This window comes from Xiphophorus maculatus, chromosome 15, assembly GCF_002775205.1.
Source record: "Xiphophorus maculatus strain JP 163 A chromosome 15, X_maculatus-5.0-male, whole genome shotgun sequence".
In the NCBI taxonomy this organism is placed as follows: Eukaryota; Metazoa; Chordata; class Actinopteri; order Cyprinodontiformes; family Poeciliidae; genus Xiphophorus; species Xiphophorus maculatus.
In genome coordinates, this window is record NC_036457.1 from 9,921,207 (window position 1) to 9,943,569 (window position 22,363).

General features: G+C 39.9%; 1 protein-coding gene across 8 annotated transcripts in view; it reads left to right on the forward strand.

Moving 5' to 3' along the window:
* The window catches only part of LOC102226915 (nesprin-1-like), a 145,690-nt gene that overhangs the window by 37,879 nt on the left and 85,448 nt on the right, over window positions 1–22,363 (forward strand). For all 8 annotated transcript variants that reach the window (XM_023347782.1, XM_023347788.1, XM_023347785.1 and 5 more), the window contains exons 22-54: window positions 887–1,045; window positions 2,438–2,602; window positions 3,665–3,799; window positions 4,053–4,214; window positions 4,304–4,512; window positions 4,595–4,703; window positions 4,789–4,953; window positions 5,037–5,204; window positions 5,670–5,834; window positions 6,914–7,054; window positions 7,157–7,317; window positions 7,584–7,740; window positions 9,078–9,305; window positions 9,388–9,483; window positions 9,618–9,805; window positions 10,652–10,775; window positions 11,638–11,804; window positions 11,919–12,072; window positions 12,202–12,857; window positions 13,197–13,376; window positions 13,466–13,619; window positions 14,614–14,772; window positions 15,379–15,561; window positions 15,653–15,754; window positions 16,346–16,549; window positions 17,609–17,816; window positions 18,409–18,521; window positions 19,100–19,305; window positions 19,382–19,543; window positions 19,634–19,913; window positions 20,093–20,265; window positions 21,618–21,927; window positions 22,011–22,175. In XM_023347782.1, coding sequence (XP_023203550.1) covers window positions 887–1,045; window positions 2,438–2,602; window positions 3,665–3,799; window positions 4,053–4,214; window positions 4,304–4,512; window positions 4,595–4,703; window positions 4,789–4,953; window positions 5,037–5,204; window positions 5,670–5,834; window positions 6,914–7,054; window positions 7,157–7,317; window positions 7,584–7,740; window positions 9,078–9,305; window positions 9,388–9,483; window positions 9,618–9,805; window positions 10,652–10,775; window positions 11,638–11,804; window positions 11,919–12,072; window positions 12,202–12,857; window positions 13,197–13,376; window positions 13,466–13,619; window positions 14,614–14,772; window positions 15,379–15,561; window positions 15,653–15,754; window positions 16,346–16,549; window positions 17,609–17,816; window positions 18,409–18,521; window positions 19,100–19,305; window positions 19,382–19,543; window positions 19,634–19,913; window positions 20,093–20,265; window positions 21,618–21,927; window positions 22,011–22,175 — 6,108 coding nt within the window. The remainder of the gene's footprint in view (window positions 1–886; window positions 1,046–2,437; window positions 2,603–3,664; window positions 3,800–4,052; window positions 4,215–4,303; window positions 4,513–4,594; window positions 4,704–4,788; window positions 4,954–5,036; window positions 5,205–5,669; window positions 5,835–6,913; window positions 7,055–7,156; window positions 7,318–7,583; window positions 7,741–9,077; window positions 9,306–9,387; window positions 9,484–9,617; window positions 9,806–10,651; window positions 10,776–11,637; window positions 11,805–11,918; window positions 12,073–12,201; window positions 12,858–13,196; window positions 13,377–13,465; window positions 13,620–14,613; window positions 14,773–15,378; window positions 15,562–15,652; window positions 15,755–16,345; window positions 16,550–17,608; window positions 17,817–18,408; window positions 18,522–19,099; window positions 19,306–19,381; window positions 19,544–19,633; window positions 19,914–20,092; window positions 20,266–21,617; window positions 21,928–22,010; window positions 22,176–22,363) is intronic.

Below are 22,363 nucleotides of genomic sequence, written 5' to 3' on the forward strand. Positions count from 1 at the left end.
AGTTGAAGAAAAAGGTTTTATTATGGGAGTTGGATGTTTAAGTCAAAGTTAAAAATTGAAACACAAAATCATACATAATTAGTCACAATATCTGAGATAGAATATTTTATTTTCACTTTTAAAAGGTTTTTTCTGCATCACTTAATTTAGTTAGTTTTGTACTTTAAGTTAAATTTTAACTTGTATTCCTGCTTTAGGCATCTGTTTTTTTTTTTATTTTCGTCCAGTATTTTTGTTATTGTGTTGTTTTTCACATTTTCATAAACAAACATTTATATTATTTTGTTGCAGTAATTTCCATAACTTTGGATTTTTGTGTCTTGTATTGATTTGTTGAGATGTAGAGAGTAAGAGTTACTTGATAGCACTGCAGTTGAGCAGCATTTTTTTCCTACGGAGAGTCTTGGGAGCTTCTGCTCTGCATTCTTAAGATGATACCTTGCTGCAACACGGCAGAGGTAAATTAATGGGTTTGCTCTCATCAAAGTCTGCAGATGCCTGGTAATTGAATCTAGTTTGTTGGAGCAGGAAACCATTTAAACCATGTAGCGTAGCGGGTCCTGAGGAGCAGGGTTAGAAAAAAACATTTAAAAGTGAGTTTGCTGCAGGTTGTCTCTTCTACCCCTCTACACACAAATCAGCAAAAATTATACCTTACTACAAACTAAGTAACTAGACAATGATGGTTTAGAGAAAAATATGCTTCCCAATCACATTTTTCCATACTGCTAATTTTTACAGAATCCATGTTTTATTTCAACTTGGCTCTTTTCAAAAATAAATGCAGATAAAATGTGATTTGTAAAGTTATTACAGCATAAATTAAAAAAAAAACAAAAATAGTTTTCTACCATTTATGTAAACTTTGTTTTTCCGATTGCCTCAGGATTTGCTGAACCAGCAGCAAAGCTGTAAACGATGTCTTTCTGTGATTGAGAGAAATCACCAGACGCTGGAGAAATCGCTTGGCAACAGTAAGGTGCTCCGAAACTTTGACATGTCCTCACTGCAAAAGAGAGTTTCCGAAATTCAAGGATCATCACAGGTCAGTCCTAACCTTACTGTATCTGTTAAGAGAATACCTCACATTCAGTAGACATGTTGCATTGTAAATAATATATAAAATTCCCTTCTCACCCACCGCGGGTGGTTCTTATCCTCTGAGCTCGGGTCCTCTACCAGAGGCCTGGGAGCTTGAGGGTTCTGCGCAGTATCTTGGCTGTGCCAAGGACTGCACATTTCTGGACTGAGATGTCTGATGTTGTTCCTGGGATCTGTTGTAGCCATTGGTCCAGTTTGGGGGTGACTGCCCCGAGGGCCCCGATGACCACAGGCACCACTGTGGTCTTCACCTTCCAGGCCCTCTCCAGTTCCTCCCTGAGGCCCTGGTATTTCTCTAGTTTCTCGTGCTCCTTTTTCCTGATGTTGCAGTCGCTTGGTATTGCTACATCTATCACAACGGCTTTCCTCTGTTGTTTATCCACTACGACAATGTCTGGTTGGTTCGCCAGACATTAGCTGGCTGGATAGCTCAATAGATAAGGCATCGGTATATCACCCGAGAGGGCAGGGTTCGAATCCAGTCTGGGTCCTTAGGCAAGACCCTTCAAGCTACTGCCTACCTCATACCATGAGAGACACAAAAATGCATAACATGCCGGCTCAGACGTCGCCCGGCCAAACAAGGTCTGCGTCAGGTGTTGGGGAACCAGAGCACCTTGATGACAAATGGGCTACTGGAACAAGACGGAAATGGGCGAGAGATGAAAATGTGGATCTGTTGGAATGCTACTACTCAAGTAACCCTAATCAGAGAGGTTACATGCAAAGACTGGTGAAGGAATGGTTACTTCGACATCCCCAGTCAACACTAAGCGCTAAACAACTAGTAGCTCAGTGTTCCAACATCCGCAAACGGCAACTGCTATCACAACTTGAGATTGACGAAATACAACACAAATGCTACGGCAAAAAGGAGGAACCTGGATGTCAGAACTGTGGGGACTTAACTACAAGTCCCCACCCAGTCAGGGGATACACGGCCCCATTGAGCGAATCAGAGCTGAACGAGACGGCTGCTGACCTGAGAGAGAAAATCATGACCCGAATGACAACCAGACCTCCTCGGCGCCAATTACAACGGCTGAGTGAAGTACCATCAGAGATCATTGAGAATGTGAATGCAGCATTGAGAACAATCCTTACCAATCCTTACTAACAATCCTTATATATATATATATGTATATATAAAGTAAAAATATATATATATGTATATATAAAGTAAAAATAAACATCAAAACAAACAACCACCAAGTGTCTCTGTAGTTTGAATTTCCATCATGTCTCTCATTATTTATTAGCTTTTTATAAATCAAACAAAGTAATTACCTCATTTTACCACTGGGACCCATTAAGATCACCATTAACATCTTCTCAGGCTTTGCTTAAGGAGGTCGGGGAATGGAGGAGGCGGGAAGAGGCCAATAACTGCCTGAGGAAGAGGTTTGAGGAATCACGGCATGAGCTGGAGAGAGTGCTGAAGAAAGCTCAGAGCTGCTTGAAGGAGACTGGAGACGCAGAGGAATTACTGAGGAAACACACCGTAAGAACATATCGGCACCTCCAGCTATAAATAACACTAGTTAGGGATAACGCATACAAGGCCGGCAGTTAATCTGCAAAAACACATTTATTACTTTAATATATGTTTTTCAGGTTGCTACATTTAGTTCCTGCTGTAGAAATGAATGGAGAACAGTGGTAAGGGAGTATGTTAATGAGAGCATAGAGGATGTATTTTGAAGTACTATGGCATTGTAATTTACAACACCTCAAAAAATCCTATATAAGGATGAATGTGAAAATTAAGAATACAACTTTAAAACTTTTTAACTTTAAAGACTAAATGTTTGATCATCCTTTAACCTAGAGATACAGTTCAGTATTCCCAATGTTGTCAATTCAGTATTAGAGATCAATTTTTAACACTTCCTTTGGTTTTCCTAATTTTATTACTGCAACCATAAACTTAAATCTACATTTCAAATCCTTTAAAGTTCAAAAAAATGTTCGGCCACTATCTATGGTTTTGAACAGTCTGATTTCTCTTATTCTGAAGAGAAATAGTGAGGTGCTGCACGCTTCCCTTTGCAGAAAACGTGGGAATAGCCATGATGACCAAAGTTTTTGCATGTACTAAGTTTGTCCCTAAAGGTTTAAAACAGGGCTTTTAAAACAAAGCTTACAAGAGTCTTACTCATTTAAAGGAAAGATTAGAACAACAACAACAACAAAAAAGATTCAACTTCCAAATGGACCTTAACAGAAATAAATAAAAATGAAGATTTTCAAGTTAAATTTTTCTGCTATTTTATATCATAGATTGCAAAAGTAGGTTCCATGTCACTTGTATAAATAAACTAATAAGTAATTCAGGAAAGCTTAACAAAATAAAATTATAATTGTACTTAAAGTTTGTTTATTTCAAAGGCTGAGCTAAGAATGGTAATGCTAATGGTTTTTTTGTATGTAGACCTTAAATCAGACAAAAAAAGCTTTCCATGGAGCTGGACAAAGCACACAGGATGCCAGACTCTATAGCATTTCTTCAGATGTTTTTTAGCTTCTCCTCACTTTTAATATGTTCTCTCTTCTTCGGTTGCAGGATTACTTTGGTCAGCTGGACCAGCGGGTGCTCAGCGTGTTCCTGAAAGCCTGTGATGAGCTGACAGACATCCTACCTCAAGAGGAGCAGCAGGGTCTGCAGGGAACTGTCCGTAAGCTGCACAAGCACTGGAAGGTCAGAGGTCAACGTGCATTAACACCGTAACTAATCACGTTATATCTCCTGAGGTGCATAACCAATACTTCATTAACTTAACAATGGAGGCCTGTGGTTTTTAAAAAGTTCCCTCACCAATTAGACTGAAATGAAATCATCATTATGTTGATGCTTAATTACTCTGGGGGCTGTTTGTTTGAAACTAAAAGTTGAAATGTATTCCAGAAAATATTATATTTCTTAACCTGGGTATGATTTGTGTTTCTTTTAGGACCTCCAGACGGAGGTTCCCTCTCACCTGCTCCGGCTAAAAGTGGATGTGGAGAGAAGTCGAGTGGCTTTGATTCTGCAGGACTGCAGAGGAGAGCTGGAAAGAGAGATACAGGCTCTGTCAGGCACCTGCACCAGTGAGCGAGTGATCAAAGAGCACAGGGTAAGCCCTGGATTTTGTGGAAACTTAAAGCACACATTAATCTAATAGAAAGAACTCAAACAATCAACTTTCTCTTGTTTCATCTCCAGACTTTCTTTAGGGAACGCAAACCTCTGACTTTGTGTGAGAAAAGAATCAGAAACATGGAGGATCTGTGTCACAAGTTACCTGACAATGACCCGATCTATCGGATGCTTGATTCCACTAAAAGGGCGGTAGAAGAGGTTACTGAGCAAATAACAATCACCCACCTGAAACTGGAGCAACACCCTGACAAGTGGAAAGAGTGGAATGACAGGTGCTCAAGATCAATGAGGCATACCTGAGTTACCCACTGGTTATCAGATGGCTGGAAATTAGTTTTATTTTTAATATTGCAGGTTCTGCGAGCTTTCTGATTGGCTGTCATCCCAGAGAGGGCAGGTGAGGCTACTAAGAGAGACAGCAGTGACTTCCCATCACCAGGATCAAGTTGATGCTGCTGTTCGGGTGAGAAGGTGGAACCCGTTTGCTGTTAAAAGCTCAGAGATTAGATTTCTAACCATTTGCATTCTTGTGCTTGCACCAATTTCAGACTCTGCAGGAAGCCTTGATGGGCCGAGAGGAGAGCCTATTGTGGCTAAAAACTCGCCTCGCCAGGCTGTCAGAGGTTAGCTCAGAGCTGGAAGTCCAGAGACAGAGAACAGCCCTGGTTAAACTTTCAACGGACCTACGGTCCCTCTTATCGTCACTCTGTCAGGTAGAGTCTGTTATTGTAAGGATTAAACACATTATTTATTAGCATTTTAATTCATTATCTGATGTTTTCCTGCTTTGCCACAGTTGGGAGAAGAAGGCTCTTCTATGTTCCAGTGTGAGGAGCTGAGGGATGAAGTTCACGGTGCTTTGGAGGAAGTTCTGAGGGCAAGAAAGGAGGCCGAGGAGCAGACCAGCAGGATTCTGAGTGCCGAGAATCTGGAGGAGGCCAAACAACTTTACATCATTCACCAGGTGGGTCCCACTTTTTTATTTTTCACAATTTCAAAACCTTGTATTAATTTATGTCCTAAATTTAAAGTCTCCGCCTGGATAATTTTGCTTGTTTTAATTGTCTTTCAATGTTCTGTGAGTAAATATATTTGCCCATTCATCCATAACAACTGGAACTTTCAATACTGAGCAAGTTATTGTCTATTAAAAGAGTGCCCCTCAGATTAATTTCACTCATTGCTACGGAAGGGGGTGAAATTACCGTAATAACCTAAAATTCCCTGGAAAGCGCAACGTCTCCCCTTTCAGAAACCGTTGGAATTTTTCAGATAGCGCAAAATGTGGCGGAATTACGGTACTGCAAATTTGGCTGGATCGCCGGCGTTCCGTTTAGGACTTTAAAAAAGTTACTGCCATTGTGGATTTGTGGTAGCTGAATGCATTTCATTTTGTTGTTAAATTTCACATTTAATGTGTTTCTTGTAGCAACACCTGAGAAGGCTGCATGCTAACAGGAAGGAGGCGGAGCAGCTGGTGACTCACTGCCGCCAGCTGCAGACAGGTGAGGTACTGAGCCAGCCTCTGCGTGAACTGGAGGGAGCTTTCAGCGAGGCTGACCTCAAATCTGGAACAACAGAGCAGAACCTGCAGGTAGAGAGCTAAATGAATGTTTGTTTGGCTGAGTGGATAGGTGGCATGTTGCATGCTTTCCTGTTTTATTTCTATTTGGGTTTGAAATAAGCCTGTTGCAATAAGCAATTAATCAAACAATCAATTAATCTCATGATCAATTAAAATGAACTCGATCAATTCCAGTTTGATGATTACATAAACTTTGAAGAAAAATTCTGTTTAGAGACTTTATCATCCATTTTATTTGTGGTTTCAGTTGTGAGTGTTTTTGGTTCTTGTATTTCATTTCGGATATCATATATCTTGAGTGCAAAGTGTTTTTTAACATAATAATTACTGATATTTGAGAGGGTGAACTTACCTTTATCAATATATTGCTTGAAAATGTCCACTAAACACCAATTTTATTGTCTATTGCAATAATTACTGGGATAATTAATCATCTAGAAAAAAATGTTATCCAATTTTGACTTAAATGGTGTAGGATCCCTCGGAAAAACCAGGGAATCTGCTGAATTTGATTAATTCTAAGCTGACCAGTACAATTGGTTCATTTCTGGTCTTTTTTAATATATATATATATATATATATATATATATATATATATATATATATATATATGTTTTTGCAGCATTTTAAATTTTTTTTGTTTAGATTTAATGACTCTGTTTGCTGTGATTGTTGGTATTCTGTCACTGTTTTAAAGAGATTTATTTAAGCGATAAATTCATCCCTCACCACTTGCCATCACCTCTAGTCAGGACATCCACCAGCGAACTAGAAAGGAGCAGACCCAGTGAAATTTATGCCACAGTCATTGATTTGCCTCTGCTGAATCTTAACCACACATCGATTGCTATGCTTGTGCATATGATTTCAGTGTTGTTTGTGTGCTGTATTATATATTTTTTATTCCCTGCTAATTAAAATCTTTCTGCATGAGCATTTCATGGTTATTGACATGGATTCCCACATGGAAATAAGATGAACTGAATGTTTTGGACTATTTGGATAATATTTGTACAACAGTAAATTAAACTTTCTAGTTTAAAATTCTATCTACTTATATTTCTCCTTTGTTTCTTCATCATGTGAAGACAACCCTGAGCTGCTGGCAAAATTTTGAGATAGAAAGAGAGGAAATTTGGAGGTTTATTACGAACACTGAAAGTGAACTTAACAAGGAACTAATTTTCAATAGCTTGGAGAGCCTGAGGAGTGAACTGGAGCACCTCAAGGTATGTTTTATGTACTTAATACAATCTCTTGATTGAGTATTAGCAAATGCTGATTTTAAAGCCCTTTGTGAGCATTATCATTTCCATTGTTTTTGTTTCCAGGAGCTTTCCATAGATTTCGAAGAGTATTCTGTACGAGCGGATATCCTTTTGGAGAAGGCAGAAGATATTGAGCTTGGGCCAAAAAATCAGAGTCTTCTACTGCAGCAGGCTGAGTCCTCCAGAGAAATGATCACACAACTTCAGAAACAACTCAAAGAGAAGTTTGTACCGATTGTTTCCTCTCCTTTTAAGCCTGTCTGCCTCTTTTCCGTGACTCTATATGGTGTAATTTGTGTTCAGCTGAATGATGTGTTCAAAGAAACAGGGATAACAGAGATCCAGTAAGTGTAGAACATAAGTCTCATGAATCATCAATTGTACTCTTAGATAAGTGAGTACAGTTGTTTGATTTGAGTCTGCTGTCCTGCCATGCAAACTTTTGTGTGTTTAGCAGTTCTTTTAATGACTCGGATGTTTTGTTTCACAGTTTTGTCCTTCTTGAGAAGATGTGTGTGCAATGGGAGAGCTGCAGCAGAGAATCAGAGGCCCTCTCTCAGTGGATCAACGAGAAAGAGAAGGAGCTGGATGCAGTCAGCTCCACATCCTCCTCTGATCCTCTAGATGCTCACATTAACACTGTGGAGGTATGGGTTTCCTCTATCGTTTTAAATACAATAGAGGATAAATAAAATAAAATAAGTTTAAATACGCTCATTATCAGCATGAATATCATATTAGATTTGCGGTTAGGGTGAAATTCAGATACAACAAATAGGATTTTTTGTTGATTTTCTCTATTTAACACAAGATTGAGATTATAATACAGACTCAAATATATTCAAACTCCCACTAATATTTGGGTAAATGTCCCACATGTCAATTTTATAGCGCAACAAGCTTCAAATATTCGATTGACTGTATGCATATATTTGAGCCTTGTAGTAAAATTTTGAACTTGTGTTTATTAGAGAAAATGAACAATAATTTTTAACTTGAACATCCAGTTTTAACTTTTGGTAGTCACTGACCTTTCTCATTGTATAATCCACCCTAAAAACAAAACAAAACAAGTACATAATTGATAATGAGTGTATGTGAAGTTCTGACCAAAATTATAAGTCCTGTTGAAGAATTTACTGCTTTACTTTAGCTGTGGGCTGCAGTAAATTTTATTTATAATTTTTTAGTAAATGCAAAATTAAAAGGCTTCTAAGTTTATTGCAAAAGGTGAAAGGATCCCTTTAGCTCAAGCGCTGTTTCTCTGGTGTGCAATATACATGTGGAAATGATAGCAAATTGTAACTGCATGGATGTTGATAGGTATTTTGTTTACCTAAATACAAAGAAAGAACCACAGACAACATTTATGAGTTTTCAACCAAGCTTCTGCAGAAGGAGAAAACATAGCAAACCATTTCTCCAAGGTGTTTACCATGCGTTCTGACTCCCTGCAACAGAGCCTGTCTTTTTATTAAGCAGGAGAAAGAAGGGAGTCAAGAGTGAAATGGGAGAGTGATAAATCAAAGAATGGCTATTCTGAAACAAGGAAGAACTACATTCTACACTCAAGCAGTTTAAGGAGTATCCCAAGATAAGAAGCAGCTGCACCTTCAAGGTTTAGGGAAAAAGCAAGTTATGTCTTTCACATGGTTTAACGAATTCCTCCTCTCTGGGGTGTGAATACTAAACCTATGAATGAAAAGCAAACTGGTAACTACTTATATAAGAATGATAACAAAACATAATTATTCTAACAGATGTTATGCATAACTTAAAAACAAATTGGGTCAGCACATGTAGAGATTTAGAGAATTAGTTCATCATGATGTCTATCATTAATATAATCTCAGTTCTGTCAATTTCAGATTTTCAGAACAAAATTAGGAATGTATGTATTTAGTGAAATTCTCTGTGGGAATACCAGATTAATCAAATATGTGATTCTCATAATCATTATTTTTGCTGCTTCTTGTCTCTCTAGATGATAGGTGAAGGTTTGGAGGAAAGAAGGACGACTCTTGTCCAGATGGAGGCTGACGTTGAGACCCTGTCCAGATTTGTGACCCCTGGAGAAGCCAGACATATCCGTGTCCAACTCCTACAGACGAGGCGATGCTGTGACGAGCTGATGGGGAGGACAGAGCAGGTCGGCTTACAGCTCAACCAGAGTGCTTCCTACAGGCAGAGATGCAATGATAACCTCGAACAGGTGGACAAACTTACAAAATACGAAAAGTTGTTTATTTTATAGCTCAGCTCAAATATAATTGGACATATTTGTCCACTATCAGGTAAAGAAAACAATGGGAGATCTGAAAGAAAAACTGGACTATCCAATCACTTGTACATCATCATCTGAGACCTACAAGATCCTCCAGGATCACATGGTGAGAACAGATACATCCAGAATTAAAGTGCCTTTATGTTTTCTATCCCAGTATTTAGTAGCTTTTTGTGTGTTTAAGGTTTAACTTCTTATCTGCTCCGGGGTTCATCACCAGTATATTTTTATTTACTTCAGGAGGTCTGCCAGGGTGTTGAGCAGCTGAAACCCAGGCTGATGGCACTGTGTTCAGCCTCAAAGAGGCTTGGAGAGGGCAGCCAGCTGGAAGAGGAGGTGGCTGACCTCCAGAAGCAACAGAGAGAGTTAATTGGAGAGGCTGCGGGAAAGCAATCCACACTGGAGAGTCTTCTAGCTCTGTGGCAAAGGTATGGATACATTTCACCAAAAAATTGCATGAAATAATTTGATAGGTGTTAGTCATTATAACTGTTTACTTTTGTACTGTAGGAAAATGTCTCTCTTTAGTCATGTTGAGTGGCTTTTATTCAGATTACAAATTGGTTTCTGTCAATTCCAGAAACAATGCTCCAAGCCTTTTAAAGCAAAAGCAGCTGCTTTTGTTTTCATCTTTAATTTCCTGAGCCTTTCCCTGTCATCTTTTAGTTCCTGCTCACACACACATCTCTTATACTGTTTGTATAAATATTGCAATTTCCCCTTGTTATTGTGCATATGTCCTTTCTGCTGAATTCTCATCTCTTGTCAATTTCCTCTGCTATTCTCTGAAAGACTCTCATTTTAGTGTGAAGTAGTAGAGCGAGAGCTTGCCTGAGTCTTACTGTCTGCTTCCCTGTCAACCTTTGCTTTTCCCTTCTAATTATATTCTTTTTCTTGTCACTTGTTTGACACTGAATAGATTTGCACCAGAGTGATTGTTTTTGTGAAGAGGAAGTAAAGAGCCAGACTAGTGGCTACAGTTTAGTGTGACATGTCAGTAAATCACTCTAAAAATAAATAATATTCTTGCCGCAAACCTTTTTTTTAATGCATGTATGCCTGTGTGTTACTCTGTTCTTACTTACTCTCTCCTCTGTAGATTTGCATACATATATTTTTACCATTCCACTGATGCATTTTCATGTTCAAAAGAACAAACAGTATATAGTGTTACAGAGTGTGTGTACATGTTGATTTGAAAGGTTATTTGGTAATCTGCTGTTAAAGAAAGCTTTATTCTCTTGCAATTGTGTAATCTGAATTTGAATGAGCAGATATGAAAAAGAGAGTGCATCCATCAAGAGCTGGCTGATCAGATGTGAATCCATGTGCTGCCCTGAAACCGAATTACTCTCTGCAGATAAAGTAAAACTGAGGAATGAACTCCAAAATTTGCAGGTAAAATAGACTTCTTGATTTTGTTGCAAATATTGTTACACCTTAGTCTTTCTGTATTTTGTAGAGTAGCTTGGAAATGTAAAAAATAAAGAAAATAATGTAAGTTTTTCTCTTCTTTTTTAACAAATAAGTATCTGAAATGTTAAATTCCTGGCTGTGACATGACCAATTGCCTACAGAAGTTGTAAGACTGTTGTTTAGAGAAAGCCACAAGTTGCCCCCTTTTTCAATTTGCCACAATCACATGTAGTGAACACAGGAAACTTGTGGACAAAGTTTCTAATCCTCCCATCTGATAAAACCATATCTGAACTTTTTAATACACATGATGGAAAATTAATGGCAGAAAACTAGACCCATGTTGGGGTGGAAAGCTGTGTGGGACATTTTTTTTTATTGTTTTCAAAAAAGAAGCTTGTCAGAGTTCATGGGAAGATAGGAAGATGAACGGAAGCTGTTAAAGCTGTAAAAGACAAAAGACTGTGATAGAGTTTTTCACTTCCATCAGGCCAGTGGACGCTAATATAAAATTGACGACTAAAGTTACTGTGAATAAGATATTCATGATTTAAATCATAATACGACTCTATGTCAAGGTGTAAATCTGGCCGTCCACGGATGCTTCCATTCACTCTGAGAAATAAAAAAAAAAAGAGATACTTTTCAGATGAACATTGTTTTGGTCTATTATATAAAATCCCAATACAATACTTTAAAGTTTGTGTTTATGATGGACCAAAATGTGAAAAAAAATCTTACAGGAATGCATACTGAATGTGTGTTCACTTTTATGACTTTTGTTGCCTTTTGTGACTCAGTTCAGAGCCTCTGTCAAGCTTATTGTTGAACTCCCACTTCTCAGGAAATGCAGCAGGAGACACCGTCTTATGAAGCACTCCTCCAGGGTCTTGAAAATCTCCAGCTGTGTCTCTGCACCACAGCGGATGAAGCTCGACTCCAGGAGCTCAACTATGACCTTACTCAGCTTCAGGAGAGATACGCTTCTGTGAATATGAGTATATCACACAGGTAATACTTAATTAATTTAAGGATCTCAAAATTTGAATCTTTCATGGTTTTCTTTTGTCAAAAATAATAACTGTATAGATATAAGCATTCATCTGCCATCTAATTCTTTTTTAGGAGTAAGCTGCTAGAGCTGCACCTGGATCAGCTGGACCAGTTTGATCAGGCTCTGCTTACTGTGGCACAAAGGAGTGAAAACTTCCTGTCTGTCCTAAGAAACTCTCCCTATGTTCACATCTCAGATCTTGAGGCTGCAATCACTGAAGTAAAGGTAATAAACCAACAATTTCCATTTTCAAATCACATGTACATGTGATCTACATGTAGCTACTGTAAACTAGTTTTTAAAAACTAATTTTGATTTTACATAAGTATGTCTATTTTTCTTGTAATGCTACAGGAGCATGAGACACAGCTGCAGGAAAACACGTTGTTTACTCAAACCCTGAATCAGAAAGAATCATCTCTGCTCCATCGCTCCACTCCAGAGGCTGAACAGCAGCTGCAGGCCTGGACGGAGGATTGTCTGCAACCCTTCAATGAGTCCCAGCGTCTTTTGCTCGTCCGTAAGGAGTGCCTGACTAAATTAAAGACTTTCCTCGCAAAGCGTGAGGCAGCATCTAAGGCTTTGCTACACCTCAACGAGGCGGTGGAGGGCAGGGGGAGCTGGGACCACTCTAAAGCTGAAGCTCTGCATCGCGGTATTGTGGAAGTCTCTAAAGATGTGGCCCGACTTGAGGCAGAGGCTGTTGGGTTGGACGGGATGCTGAGCAAGGCACACCTGCACCTGTTAGGTACAGAATCGACCGGAGCCAAAAACACCAGCGATTCTCAGAGCAGAACATCCTGCAGAGGACTGGCGGTGGGCCTCATGATGGCTATGGAGGAGGTGCAGAGGGCTGTTGGATGGAGGCAAAGTGAAGTGGATGCTTTAGGGGCGCTGTGGTGCTCTTTTAGAGAGAGGAAAGAAGAAGTGATGAAGAGTTTGAAGAATCTAGAAGACGACGCAAGGCGAGAGGAGGCAAGAGAGTGCTCTGTACAGGCATTTCAAAACAGGTACAGCTATTTTGTTGGAGCCAAAAAACGTCAAATGAAACAATTGACAGACCATCAGGTTGGATCTAACCATCATCAAAATACCTGATTCGTTGTTTGAAAAAATATAAATAGAAAAAGAAGGATGACTTTTGCATGATTTCACATTGTAAAATCCATCCTATAAATCTTTAATGAAGAGATCTAAATGGTGGCAGACTCTATCTGCCATCTTCAGTAGCAGCCAGACTCCAGCCAGATGGTCAAAGTCATTTCAATGTTGTGTCTTAAAACAATGAGATGTATAATGCTGGAATCAGATAATCCCCATTGTTTTTGTTCTGGATTGGTTTCTCCCAGGCTGCGTTTCTTCGTCCAGCTGGAGGATGAGTTGCAGTCTCTGCAGCACTCCCAGCGATGGTTAGAGGAGAAGGGGAACCAGCTTGTCCAGCGAGACAGCGAGTTGGCAGCTGATGCTCTCAGAGAGGTGGCACTGGTGAAGGCAGCCTGGGAAAATCTGAATACAACAATAACAAATAGGTAAACCTGAGAAAGAATGATGGATGATTTCTTCATTTTACTTTTGCCAATCAGTGATATCTAAATTTGTGCTCTCTGTTCTCTTGCAGTCAGGAGCAGAGCGGCATTGTGGTCGACCTTCTCCGCTTGTTCCTCCATCTGAAGTTGAACATCACCACTGTTGTGGAAAATGCTCAGGCTGTTGCCCACAATCTGCCTGACCACAACCATAACGCTCAGGACGCCAAAAGTGTTTTCACACAAGTTAGTTAAGTTTATTTTTAGAGAAAACAATGTTGGTAAATCATTATTATTAATTTTTTTAAATACCTAACTATATTTGTAGCTATTAATTCAGATAATTAATTTTTTCAAGAACGCACTGAGGGTAACTATTAGCTTCCTAATATAGTTTTAGATCGTAGCGACCAAGCTCAGTTTTTCTCGAGGTTGCCTGTTGTGCTTAAAGCAATGGTAATGTATGAATCTGGATTATGTTTGTGATTAACTGCTGACTGCTTATGCAGAACATAAAATTCATAATTGAGCAGAGGAGGCCAGTGCTTTCTGGATCCAACAGATGTTTGTATGAATAGTGATCAGTGAGCACTAAGTCGATGTCATCTCCTGAAGCATTTTGTAATGGATGTATGCCAGAAATTCAGAATTGCATTTAAAGGAGGCAAACCTGGCACTCCGTAGCCATAAATCAGGAAAGACTTTCCATTCTGCCATTATTTGGACACTGGAATATTTCAGTGGGAGATCTGGGATGCACCCAGCTGAGCTTGGGCCATTGTGGCATTTTACTGGAGGAACTCTCCTATATCTTCTGTTAGTTTTCCCCTTTCCTTTTCTGTACAATATTGTGCTGGAAAAAATACTTTTATTTGGTTCTTTGCAACCAGATGAACTCACATGGATCCAGAACTTTAAAATATGACTGCTGCATAGTTATAAATACGACAGAAAATTTCACAAGAGTTGTTGATTTTATTTGTTCAAAAATATATATTTTAGGTTTTGCAATTGTCCTTTGGCGTTTCATCAATCCTCAGTTGTGATGATATTACCTAAAATTATGAATCTTTTATTTTTATATGTCAAAACTTCTTTCATAAGAGAATTGGTCTGGTTGCTGACTGACTTCATGAAATGCAGTGGATCCAAATGGCTCTAACCACCCAATTTGAATCGTATCTCTCCCTCTAGTGGCAGCCTGCTATCAATATCTGTTCTCTGGTGTCTGTCCATGCAGCATGAAACTGTCCAAGCTGAACTGAGAGAAAAACAAGACGACATGGACCAGCTCATCTCCACGGTTGAGGACCTGCAGAGAGAATTGGAGCGGGTTCCCAACTCGGATATGTTTTCTGTCCTGAGTGAAATGGAAGCTCTCAGGGATCAGTGGCTGCTGGTGAGTTGTGTCTTAAAAACACAGGCTGTACTGTGTCTCTTCTTTAAGAAAATAACTGCATCATAAAATCAGAAACTAATGGCTTATACTGTATATGTATTTATAATCACAGATGTTTTAGAATCAGCAAATTAAAATCTATAAGTTTTCCAAGAACAATCAGATCACAGTCTTGATTAGAAATACTATGACGAGCAAAAGAGTATGTATTGATTTTCAAAAAAGTTAATTATGTTATCTACAATCCAGTTCAGCCAAGAACCAGGGTCATTTTGGTATTTACCTCCAGGATTTATTTTTTATTTATACATTTTCTCCTTTGTTAGGACTTATTTATCTCCTCAACTGTCACAAATGAGACAGAACAACAAACATGTCTAGACAGGTTATCTTCCTTTTATGTCGCTCCCTCATGTCTCACTCCCACATCTGTCAAACTAATTATGCCTCATTTTTCCTCCACCTCCCCGAAAAGCCCACCATCCCTTGTTAAGGAGAGATGGAGGCGGCTAAAAAACAAAAGAGGGAGACCCTTCCTCTGCTTTTGATTGAGACGCATTCTGCTCTGCACTCAAACTGCTCGTCTTTGCATTTTTATTCTTTCAGGTCTCAGAGAAAATCCAGACAAATACAGAAAGGCTCAGCTACTGTGTAAAACTTTGGGATGACTTGAAGGCCATGGAGAACGACATCAACCAGTGGATGACCGGGTCCATCGCCGATCTCACTGACAGTGTTGCCAGACTCAGTGACAAGGATTCGGCCGAGGCCTGTCTTACCATGTTTCAGGTTAGTGCTTGCTGGATGGTGATGACAGAGAGGAGGTGTTCAGGGAGGTGATAGTGGGCTTAATTTCAATTTCTCACACGTTGAACTAAAGGTTGAGGTGGAAAAGAGGGAGCAGATGTTGGATATCCTGCAGGAAAGAGTGGCAGAGCTGAAGGAACGAGCCAAACTGCAGGAGACGCCAATACAAATGCAGGTAAATATTATGGGAACCTGTATTCAGTTTAATCTGTATTAAGCAAAAAAGCTACAAAGCTTAAATAGATCAAACTATGTTGATGTTCTATTTATTTCCGTTAACTTTTGACTGTATACATAAAATCAACATTCTACACCACGGAGTTGCTATTAAGCATCTTTTACTCTTTACCCAGCATTATGAACTGGTTTAAGTAGTCTAAACTTTATATTTAATAAACTGATTTTACCTAATGATGTGGAAAAATTACAATTAGGTCACACTTGCTAGTTGTATTGCTATATGTTTATTCTAAGTTCTGTATATTCCCACCAAGTTAAAGCTGTTTGGGTTACATGCACAAGGTTGGACGTTGTTTTTTCCCAGCTGCATGGGAACCAGTCTGTTTCCCATGCTTTGGATCCCTTATCCCTTTGTAAAACACTCATGTGTTGGCTCTGCCTGGCAGAGCTTTCCGTTTCAGACTTGCTTCATTATTGACTGTCCTGTGAGCTCTCTGAGTTGTGCGCAAATCATAAATAAACCTGATTGAGTGATTTTACCTGAACAGTGCTTGGAAATATTTTTTTTTCCACGACACCTAACCAGGTTCTGGAGTCGGATCTGAGGAAGAAAATGCTCCATGCGCAGGAGGCGTACAACCAGGCCAAACACACCCTGACATACTTCGACTTCCAGAAGCAGCGACTTGATGACCTGATGTCCCAGATGACCGAGCGGCTGGAGGCTGTGGAGGGATCCTTGTCGGACCTCACTGAAGCTGGTTCCCTTGAAGACATTTGTACGGTGAAGGTACAGCTTCATCATTTTATTCTGTTCAGTTTGGGGCATGTTTAAGCTTTAAACTGATCTTCCATAACAATATGATCCAATATTGAGTAAATAATGCTAGTACTTTAGCAAATAAGACAACTTTGACATTAACAAATGAAATGTTTACTAACATATCTGGAAGGAATTTGGTGTTAATTTTAGGATCAATGCTGTGGTTAAGGGTTAACATCTGCTACAGCCTCAGGTGTTTTCTTCTGCCTCTGACAGGTTTTCTTCTAGGATTTTCCTCTATTTAGCTTCAGGCTGGTCAGGCGTTAACTCTGACCAGCCTCTCTGTCCCCACTGGAGAAAAGCATTGCCCCCAGCATGATGCTGCCACCACTGTGCCACCCCTATTTTAGGGGTGGTTTATTCAGAGTTAATTTTACATACTCCCCAAAAAGTTACAATTTGCTTTTATCTACTCAGAGCACCCACTCCCACATGTTCGCTGAGTCTCTTTAACAGGAAGTTTTTCATGACTTCCTGTTGTCAAGCAAGCTGTAGCAGAAACAACCTGCATAGGGCATTAGGATATTTTTCAAACTGGCATCCATAAGAATAGCAGGACACAGCTCTCTTGTTGTTATAATATGCTAAACAGACTTATATAATGTTTTTTCTTGAGTCATACTGACAACTCAAAGCAATTTAGTCTCATTTATCAAGCTGTTCTTGCCTACATTCACACTGGGTTTAGGTGACCTGCCCACTTACTTTTCCACTGTTGCCCTAGGTGATATCAATACTGTTATTAACTTTAGTTTAAGCACTGATAATACTTTAGCTATTTGGTGAGTAATCTAAGAAAAAAAAAGCTGCTTCGTCTATCATTCCTGTTGTGATACCTTTTGCTTTCAAAATCCTTACGTCACTCAAATTGTGCTTCCTTTTGTCCTGAAGATGCTATTTCCAGAAATAAAGCATCACTTTCTGAGCAAAGCGCTACCCTTGTGCGGCATAGAAACAGTAAATCAAATTGAGATGTAGATGATGCAACAGTCGTAACTCTTGATTTCTCACTGTTATCCACTAAAGGACCTGCAGAGTGTTGTGCAGCGACAGAGGGCAGACATGGACTCGGCTAGAGATGCCCTGACTTCCCTGAGCAGAACGCATCCGTCTCATGAGCTTTCAGTCCTCTCCTCTGATCTCACCTCCATCGCCAAGCGAACAGAGGTTGTTGCCCAACGCTGTGCCAAAACCAGAGGCAGCCTGCAGGATGGATTACAGCTCCACTTCAATGGTAAGACATGATGGGTGGGTTTAGGTTAGAAAGGTGTAATTTCTTTAGTCATATAAACATGGTGATTTGTCAAAAAGGAGTAGTAAGCTAAACGTATTCCCAGAAGAAGAGAAATTAGACTCATAAGAGTGTTTAAAATCTCATAATCTGCCGATTGAACACAGCACAATTACTCAAAGCAGTGTAATTCGTTCGCGTTAGCTGTGCAACAGATTTGCGGTTGATTATCCTTCATTTTTCCCTAGAGGACACTCAATCCTCCCACAACAACCCACACAGCGTCCATGCACATTATCAGGTACACTGATGCACTCTTTTCGCTTCGACACACACCTGTGCCTCGGAGAGCAATGTTGACTTCGTCACATCCGATCTCGAGGGAGCCATTTCAGGCTTGTTGCCAAGGCAGCAAGTCTGCATGCCATGGACACACCCACACTTCCCATCTGCCTCAGCACATTACCTCTCCTCTTCTCCTCCTTTGACTTTTAAATCTTCTCTGGCCTTTATTTGTTGTGCCCACTTCTGTAACTTCTCCACAAATTGTTCATGGGCTGCAGCTAGTCTGTTTTTTTTCTTCTCCTCAAAACAGAGCTTGTCCAAGACTTTAAGTCGTGGCTCACAGAACTGAAGTTGGAGCTGAAAGATTGTTTTAATCAATCAGGAGATGTCGTCCTCCTTACAGCCAAGTTACAAAGACTGAAGGTACTTTGGATTCTTTATTTCTCTCTGTGTACATTGCAGTAGTACAATAAATTTGTCAAATCTTTCAGTTTTCCATCATTTCCTATTTCACCAGCAGGTGAAATTTCACCAGCAGGTGAAATAGGAAATGATGGATATCTATATCTATATCTATATATATAGATGTATATATCTATATATATAGAGATATATATATCTATATAGAGAGATATATATCTCTATCTATATAGCTAGATAGAGATATATATCTCTATATATAGAGATATAAATCTCTATATAGATATATATATATATATATATATAGATATATATAGATATAAAATATATATAAGAAAGTTTGCATTTTCTTTACTTAGTGGTTTCAGGGATCTGAGTGCCACAAAATCATAAACACGACTTCAGATTTTTACTTGTTAGAAAATTAAATGTATCTCTTTCCTGCCAGTTCACAATAAAGCACTACTTTGTCTTGTCATCATATAAAACAAGCCAAAGTTTGTGGTGACAAAAAAAAAATTGAGGGACTGTTTCAGCAATTTGTCAGTGCCAACGTAACATGTTTCTCTCTCCTACCACAGATCTCAGTTGAGCAGATGTCAAAGGGTGAAGAGTGTCTCTCTCAGGTTCGTAAAGAAGCCGAGAAACTTCAGCTCCACCTGAGCAAAGTCGGAGCGGCACAGGTCAAAGAAAGTCTTTCCTCCTGTCAGAAAGAGTGGAAGAATTTCCAGGACAGCTGCTGTCAGAGCCAGCAAGACCTGCAAGAGAGTATTGACGTTTTGAAAAAGTAAGCTGCAAAAGCTCTGATGAAACATTAATAGAAAATCTTTATTTAATGCATTTTTTTCCTTCCCCTGTATTAGTTTTGATGATGGTGTGGCGAATACACGAGAGTGGCTGAAGAAGATTGATCTCGGCCTCAAGAGCGAGCCTGTTGTTGTGACAGAGAGCCAGAGAGGAGCTTCAGATCCCACAGACGAGCTGCAGAGAATAGAGAACTTAAATCAGGATCTGATAGCACAAAGGTTTGAAGAGGGGATGCCCGGGGCCATATGTTGTACATGCTGGAAGATCAGCTGTCAGAGTAATATTTTTTTTCCTTTCTTTTTATCTAGGGAGTCCATTGAGCGTGTCTGTCAGGAGGCCCAGACTCTCTCTGAATCCGGCCGCGGTTCGGGAGGAGAGGTCAGAGTGGCGGGCCAGCTCCAGATGGAGTACCAAGCCCTCCTTAAGGCAGCCAGGGAGAGACTGCAGGGCTGCCAGGAGAGCCAGGCTTTTTTAGACACCCTCCAGGGAGTTTGGGCCTGGCTGGAGGAGATCCAAGAGAGACTGGGAACCGTGGACAGCACGATTGGAACGAAAGAGCAGCTGGAGCAGAGACTGGAGACCGTGCAGGTGAGACACAGGGTGTCAAGAACTCTACACTTAATAAATGTTACAATAGACTTTGCTACTAAGGATCCAGATTTCTTTAAATCAGACACAAGAGGGGGCTGTTTGTTTTAGAAAAGCCTTTCCAGGTCCAGTTCTTTTGTCTATTTCCAGTTTTCAGAGACTCTCCTCTGTTTGCACAGGACATCCTGCTTTTGAAGGGAGAAGGGGAGGTGAAGCTGAATATGGTGATGGGTAAGGCTGAGCTCGCCCTGCGTAGCTACGGAGCTGGTGGACAGGAAGTGGTCCGCTCTCAGCTGCAGGAAGTTGAGGATGCATGGGCGACGCTGCTGGTTACTGCAATGAGTTGCCACAGGTAATGCAACTCACTGCATGAACCTACACTGCCTGGCTAAACCATTTAACCTTTTAACATTTTGTCATATTTCAACTACAAACGTCAATGGATTTTATAGGATAGACTTACAAAGAGTAATGCAAAATAGTGAAGTGGAGGAATTTCCCCCTTTTACTACCTCCACATTTCATTCAATTAATAAGTTTACATGTTGAGCAAACATGTTAAATAATGTACTCTGGTCAGATGAGACCAAATTTGAACCATGTGGCTGACATATCATGTAAAATTGCCCGACGGTGAAACATGGTGTTGACAGCATCATGCTGTGGGAATGCCTTTCTTCAGTAGAGACTGACACAGGAACCTTAAAAATGGTTGTCATTTCTCTTTAACTTCACAATTGTTCTCTGCTTTGTGTTATTATAGAGTACCAAGAAAACAGAACTACAAAATAGTTTCATACAATAACTTAGCAAAATATAAATACCTTTGCAAGTCAGTGTCAGTTCAGATTTAGAAAGATCTATGAAGAAAATGGCAACATTTTAACTAAGGAGATCTTCATTTTTATCACTTTGTCACTTGTATTGTTGCTTTATCCATTTCTTCCCTTTTCAACTTTGCTTTTTATCATTTGCCATTAAAAGATTTGCCTTATGGCCATTTTAGAGACAATTCATCTGTGTGCCAGAAAGTCCTCACAGTGGGGAGCTTGTTGTTTTCATCATGATAGAGTGTGTGTCATTCCTATTAATTACCATTAGGGTAAATACATAATGAGAAATATTCGTCTTGTTTTCTAAATCTGATTGATATGTCTTAGTTTGCCCTCTTCATGTGTGCACGCGCCTAAGCAATGCACATGACCTGCTTTGTGTGTGTGTTTAATTGAGCAATTATAGTTCCTGTTAGGAAAAAAATTGATCTCATTAGTGGCTAAATGGGGGATGGCAAACAGCGGGTCACACGGGGGGGAGTGTTTGTGTTTTAAGAGGAAAGCGGGAACAGGAGGCGAGGGGTAGCAGGTGAACGAGAGGTGTCTCTGTGTGGACATTGGGTATTTGTGCACGTGGGGGTGACAGATGGCAAGGAATATTATGGGTGTGTATCTTTGTCTGTGTGTGTTTGAACCCCTCCAATAAAAAAGGATCAAGACACTTGGCCAGCGGTACAGACAATTTAGAAATATAGACTTAAGATTTAAGGAGATTATCCATGATCTTGACTGCATCTTAAACTCTTCAGATAATACTTTTTGGTCATGAAACAGATTGTTAAATGTAAATTGTGATTTTGAGTGGTTTTTCTTTGCTTTCAAGTCAGACATGTCAGAGATAAATATGGGGATATACTCTTTTTCATTGTAGTCGATTAGAGTGGACTGTGTCTCAGTGGGGGGGATACCTTGAAAGTGCTGCTCAGCTGCAAAAATGGATGGAAGCTGTGAAGAGGGAGGTGTGCGCCCCACTCCCACCACAGCCCGGACCCAGAGAGAAGGCCTCCCAGTTGGAGAGACTCAGAACCCTAATGGCTGACCTGGAAGACCACCAGATGGCGCTCTCCAGCCTGGAGGAAAAAGCCAGAGAACTGTTCAAAAAGACGGGTGATGCCAGCTTTAACCACGGTGCTCGCACTCATCTACAGGTGCAGTTTGATCATCTCACAGCTTTGGTTGAGGTAAATGCCACCACATTTAATTCCACTCATTGTTTTGAGTAAAAGTATTTCGAAAAACTTTAATCTTTGTGTTCTTTCTGTAGGAGAGAGTTCGTCTGGCTCAGGCGGTGGTGTTGGAGCATCAGGACTACCTGGAAGCTGTTCGGGAGCTCACTGATTGGCTGATGTCTGCAGGGAAAGAGCTGCAGCATTGGTCTGATACATCAGGAGACTCCGCCTCTATCGGGAAAAAACTATCAGAAGTAAAGGTAATGATCAAAAATTATTTCAGCATCTCTACAGCTACTGCTATTTTACTTTTTGTCAAATTACTAGAAAAAAAATGAATAAAACGGTTGTCTTTCAGAAGAATCAATCACAAATTTTCTACAGTGTCAACCAACAAGTCAGTGGGAAATAAAGTTTTTTCATCCAGCATGTCTGTTAATGTTATGCC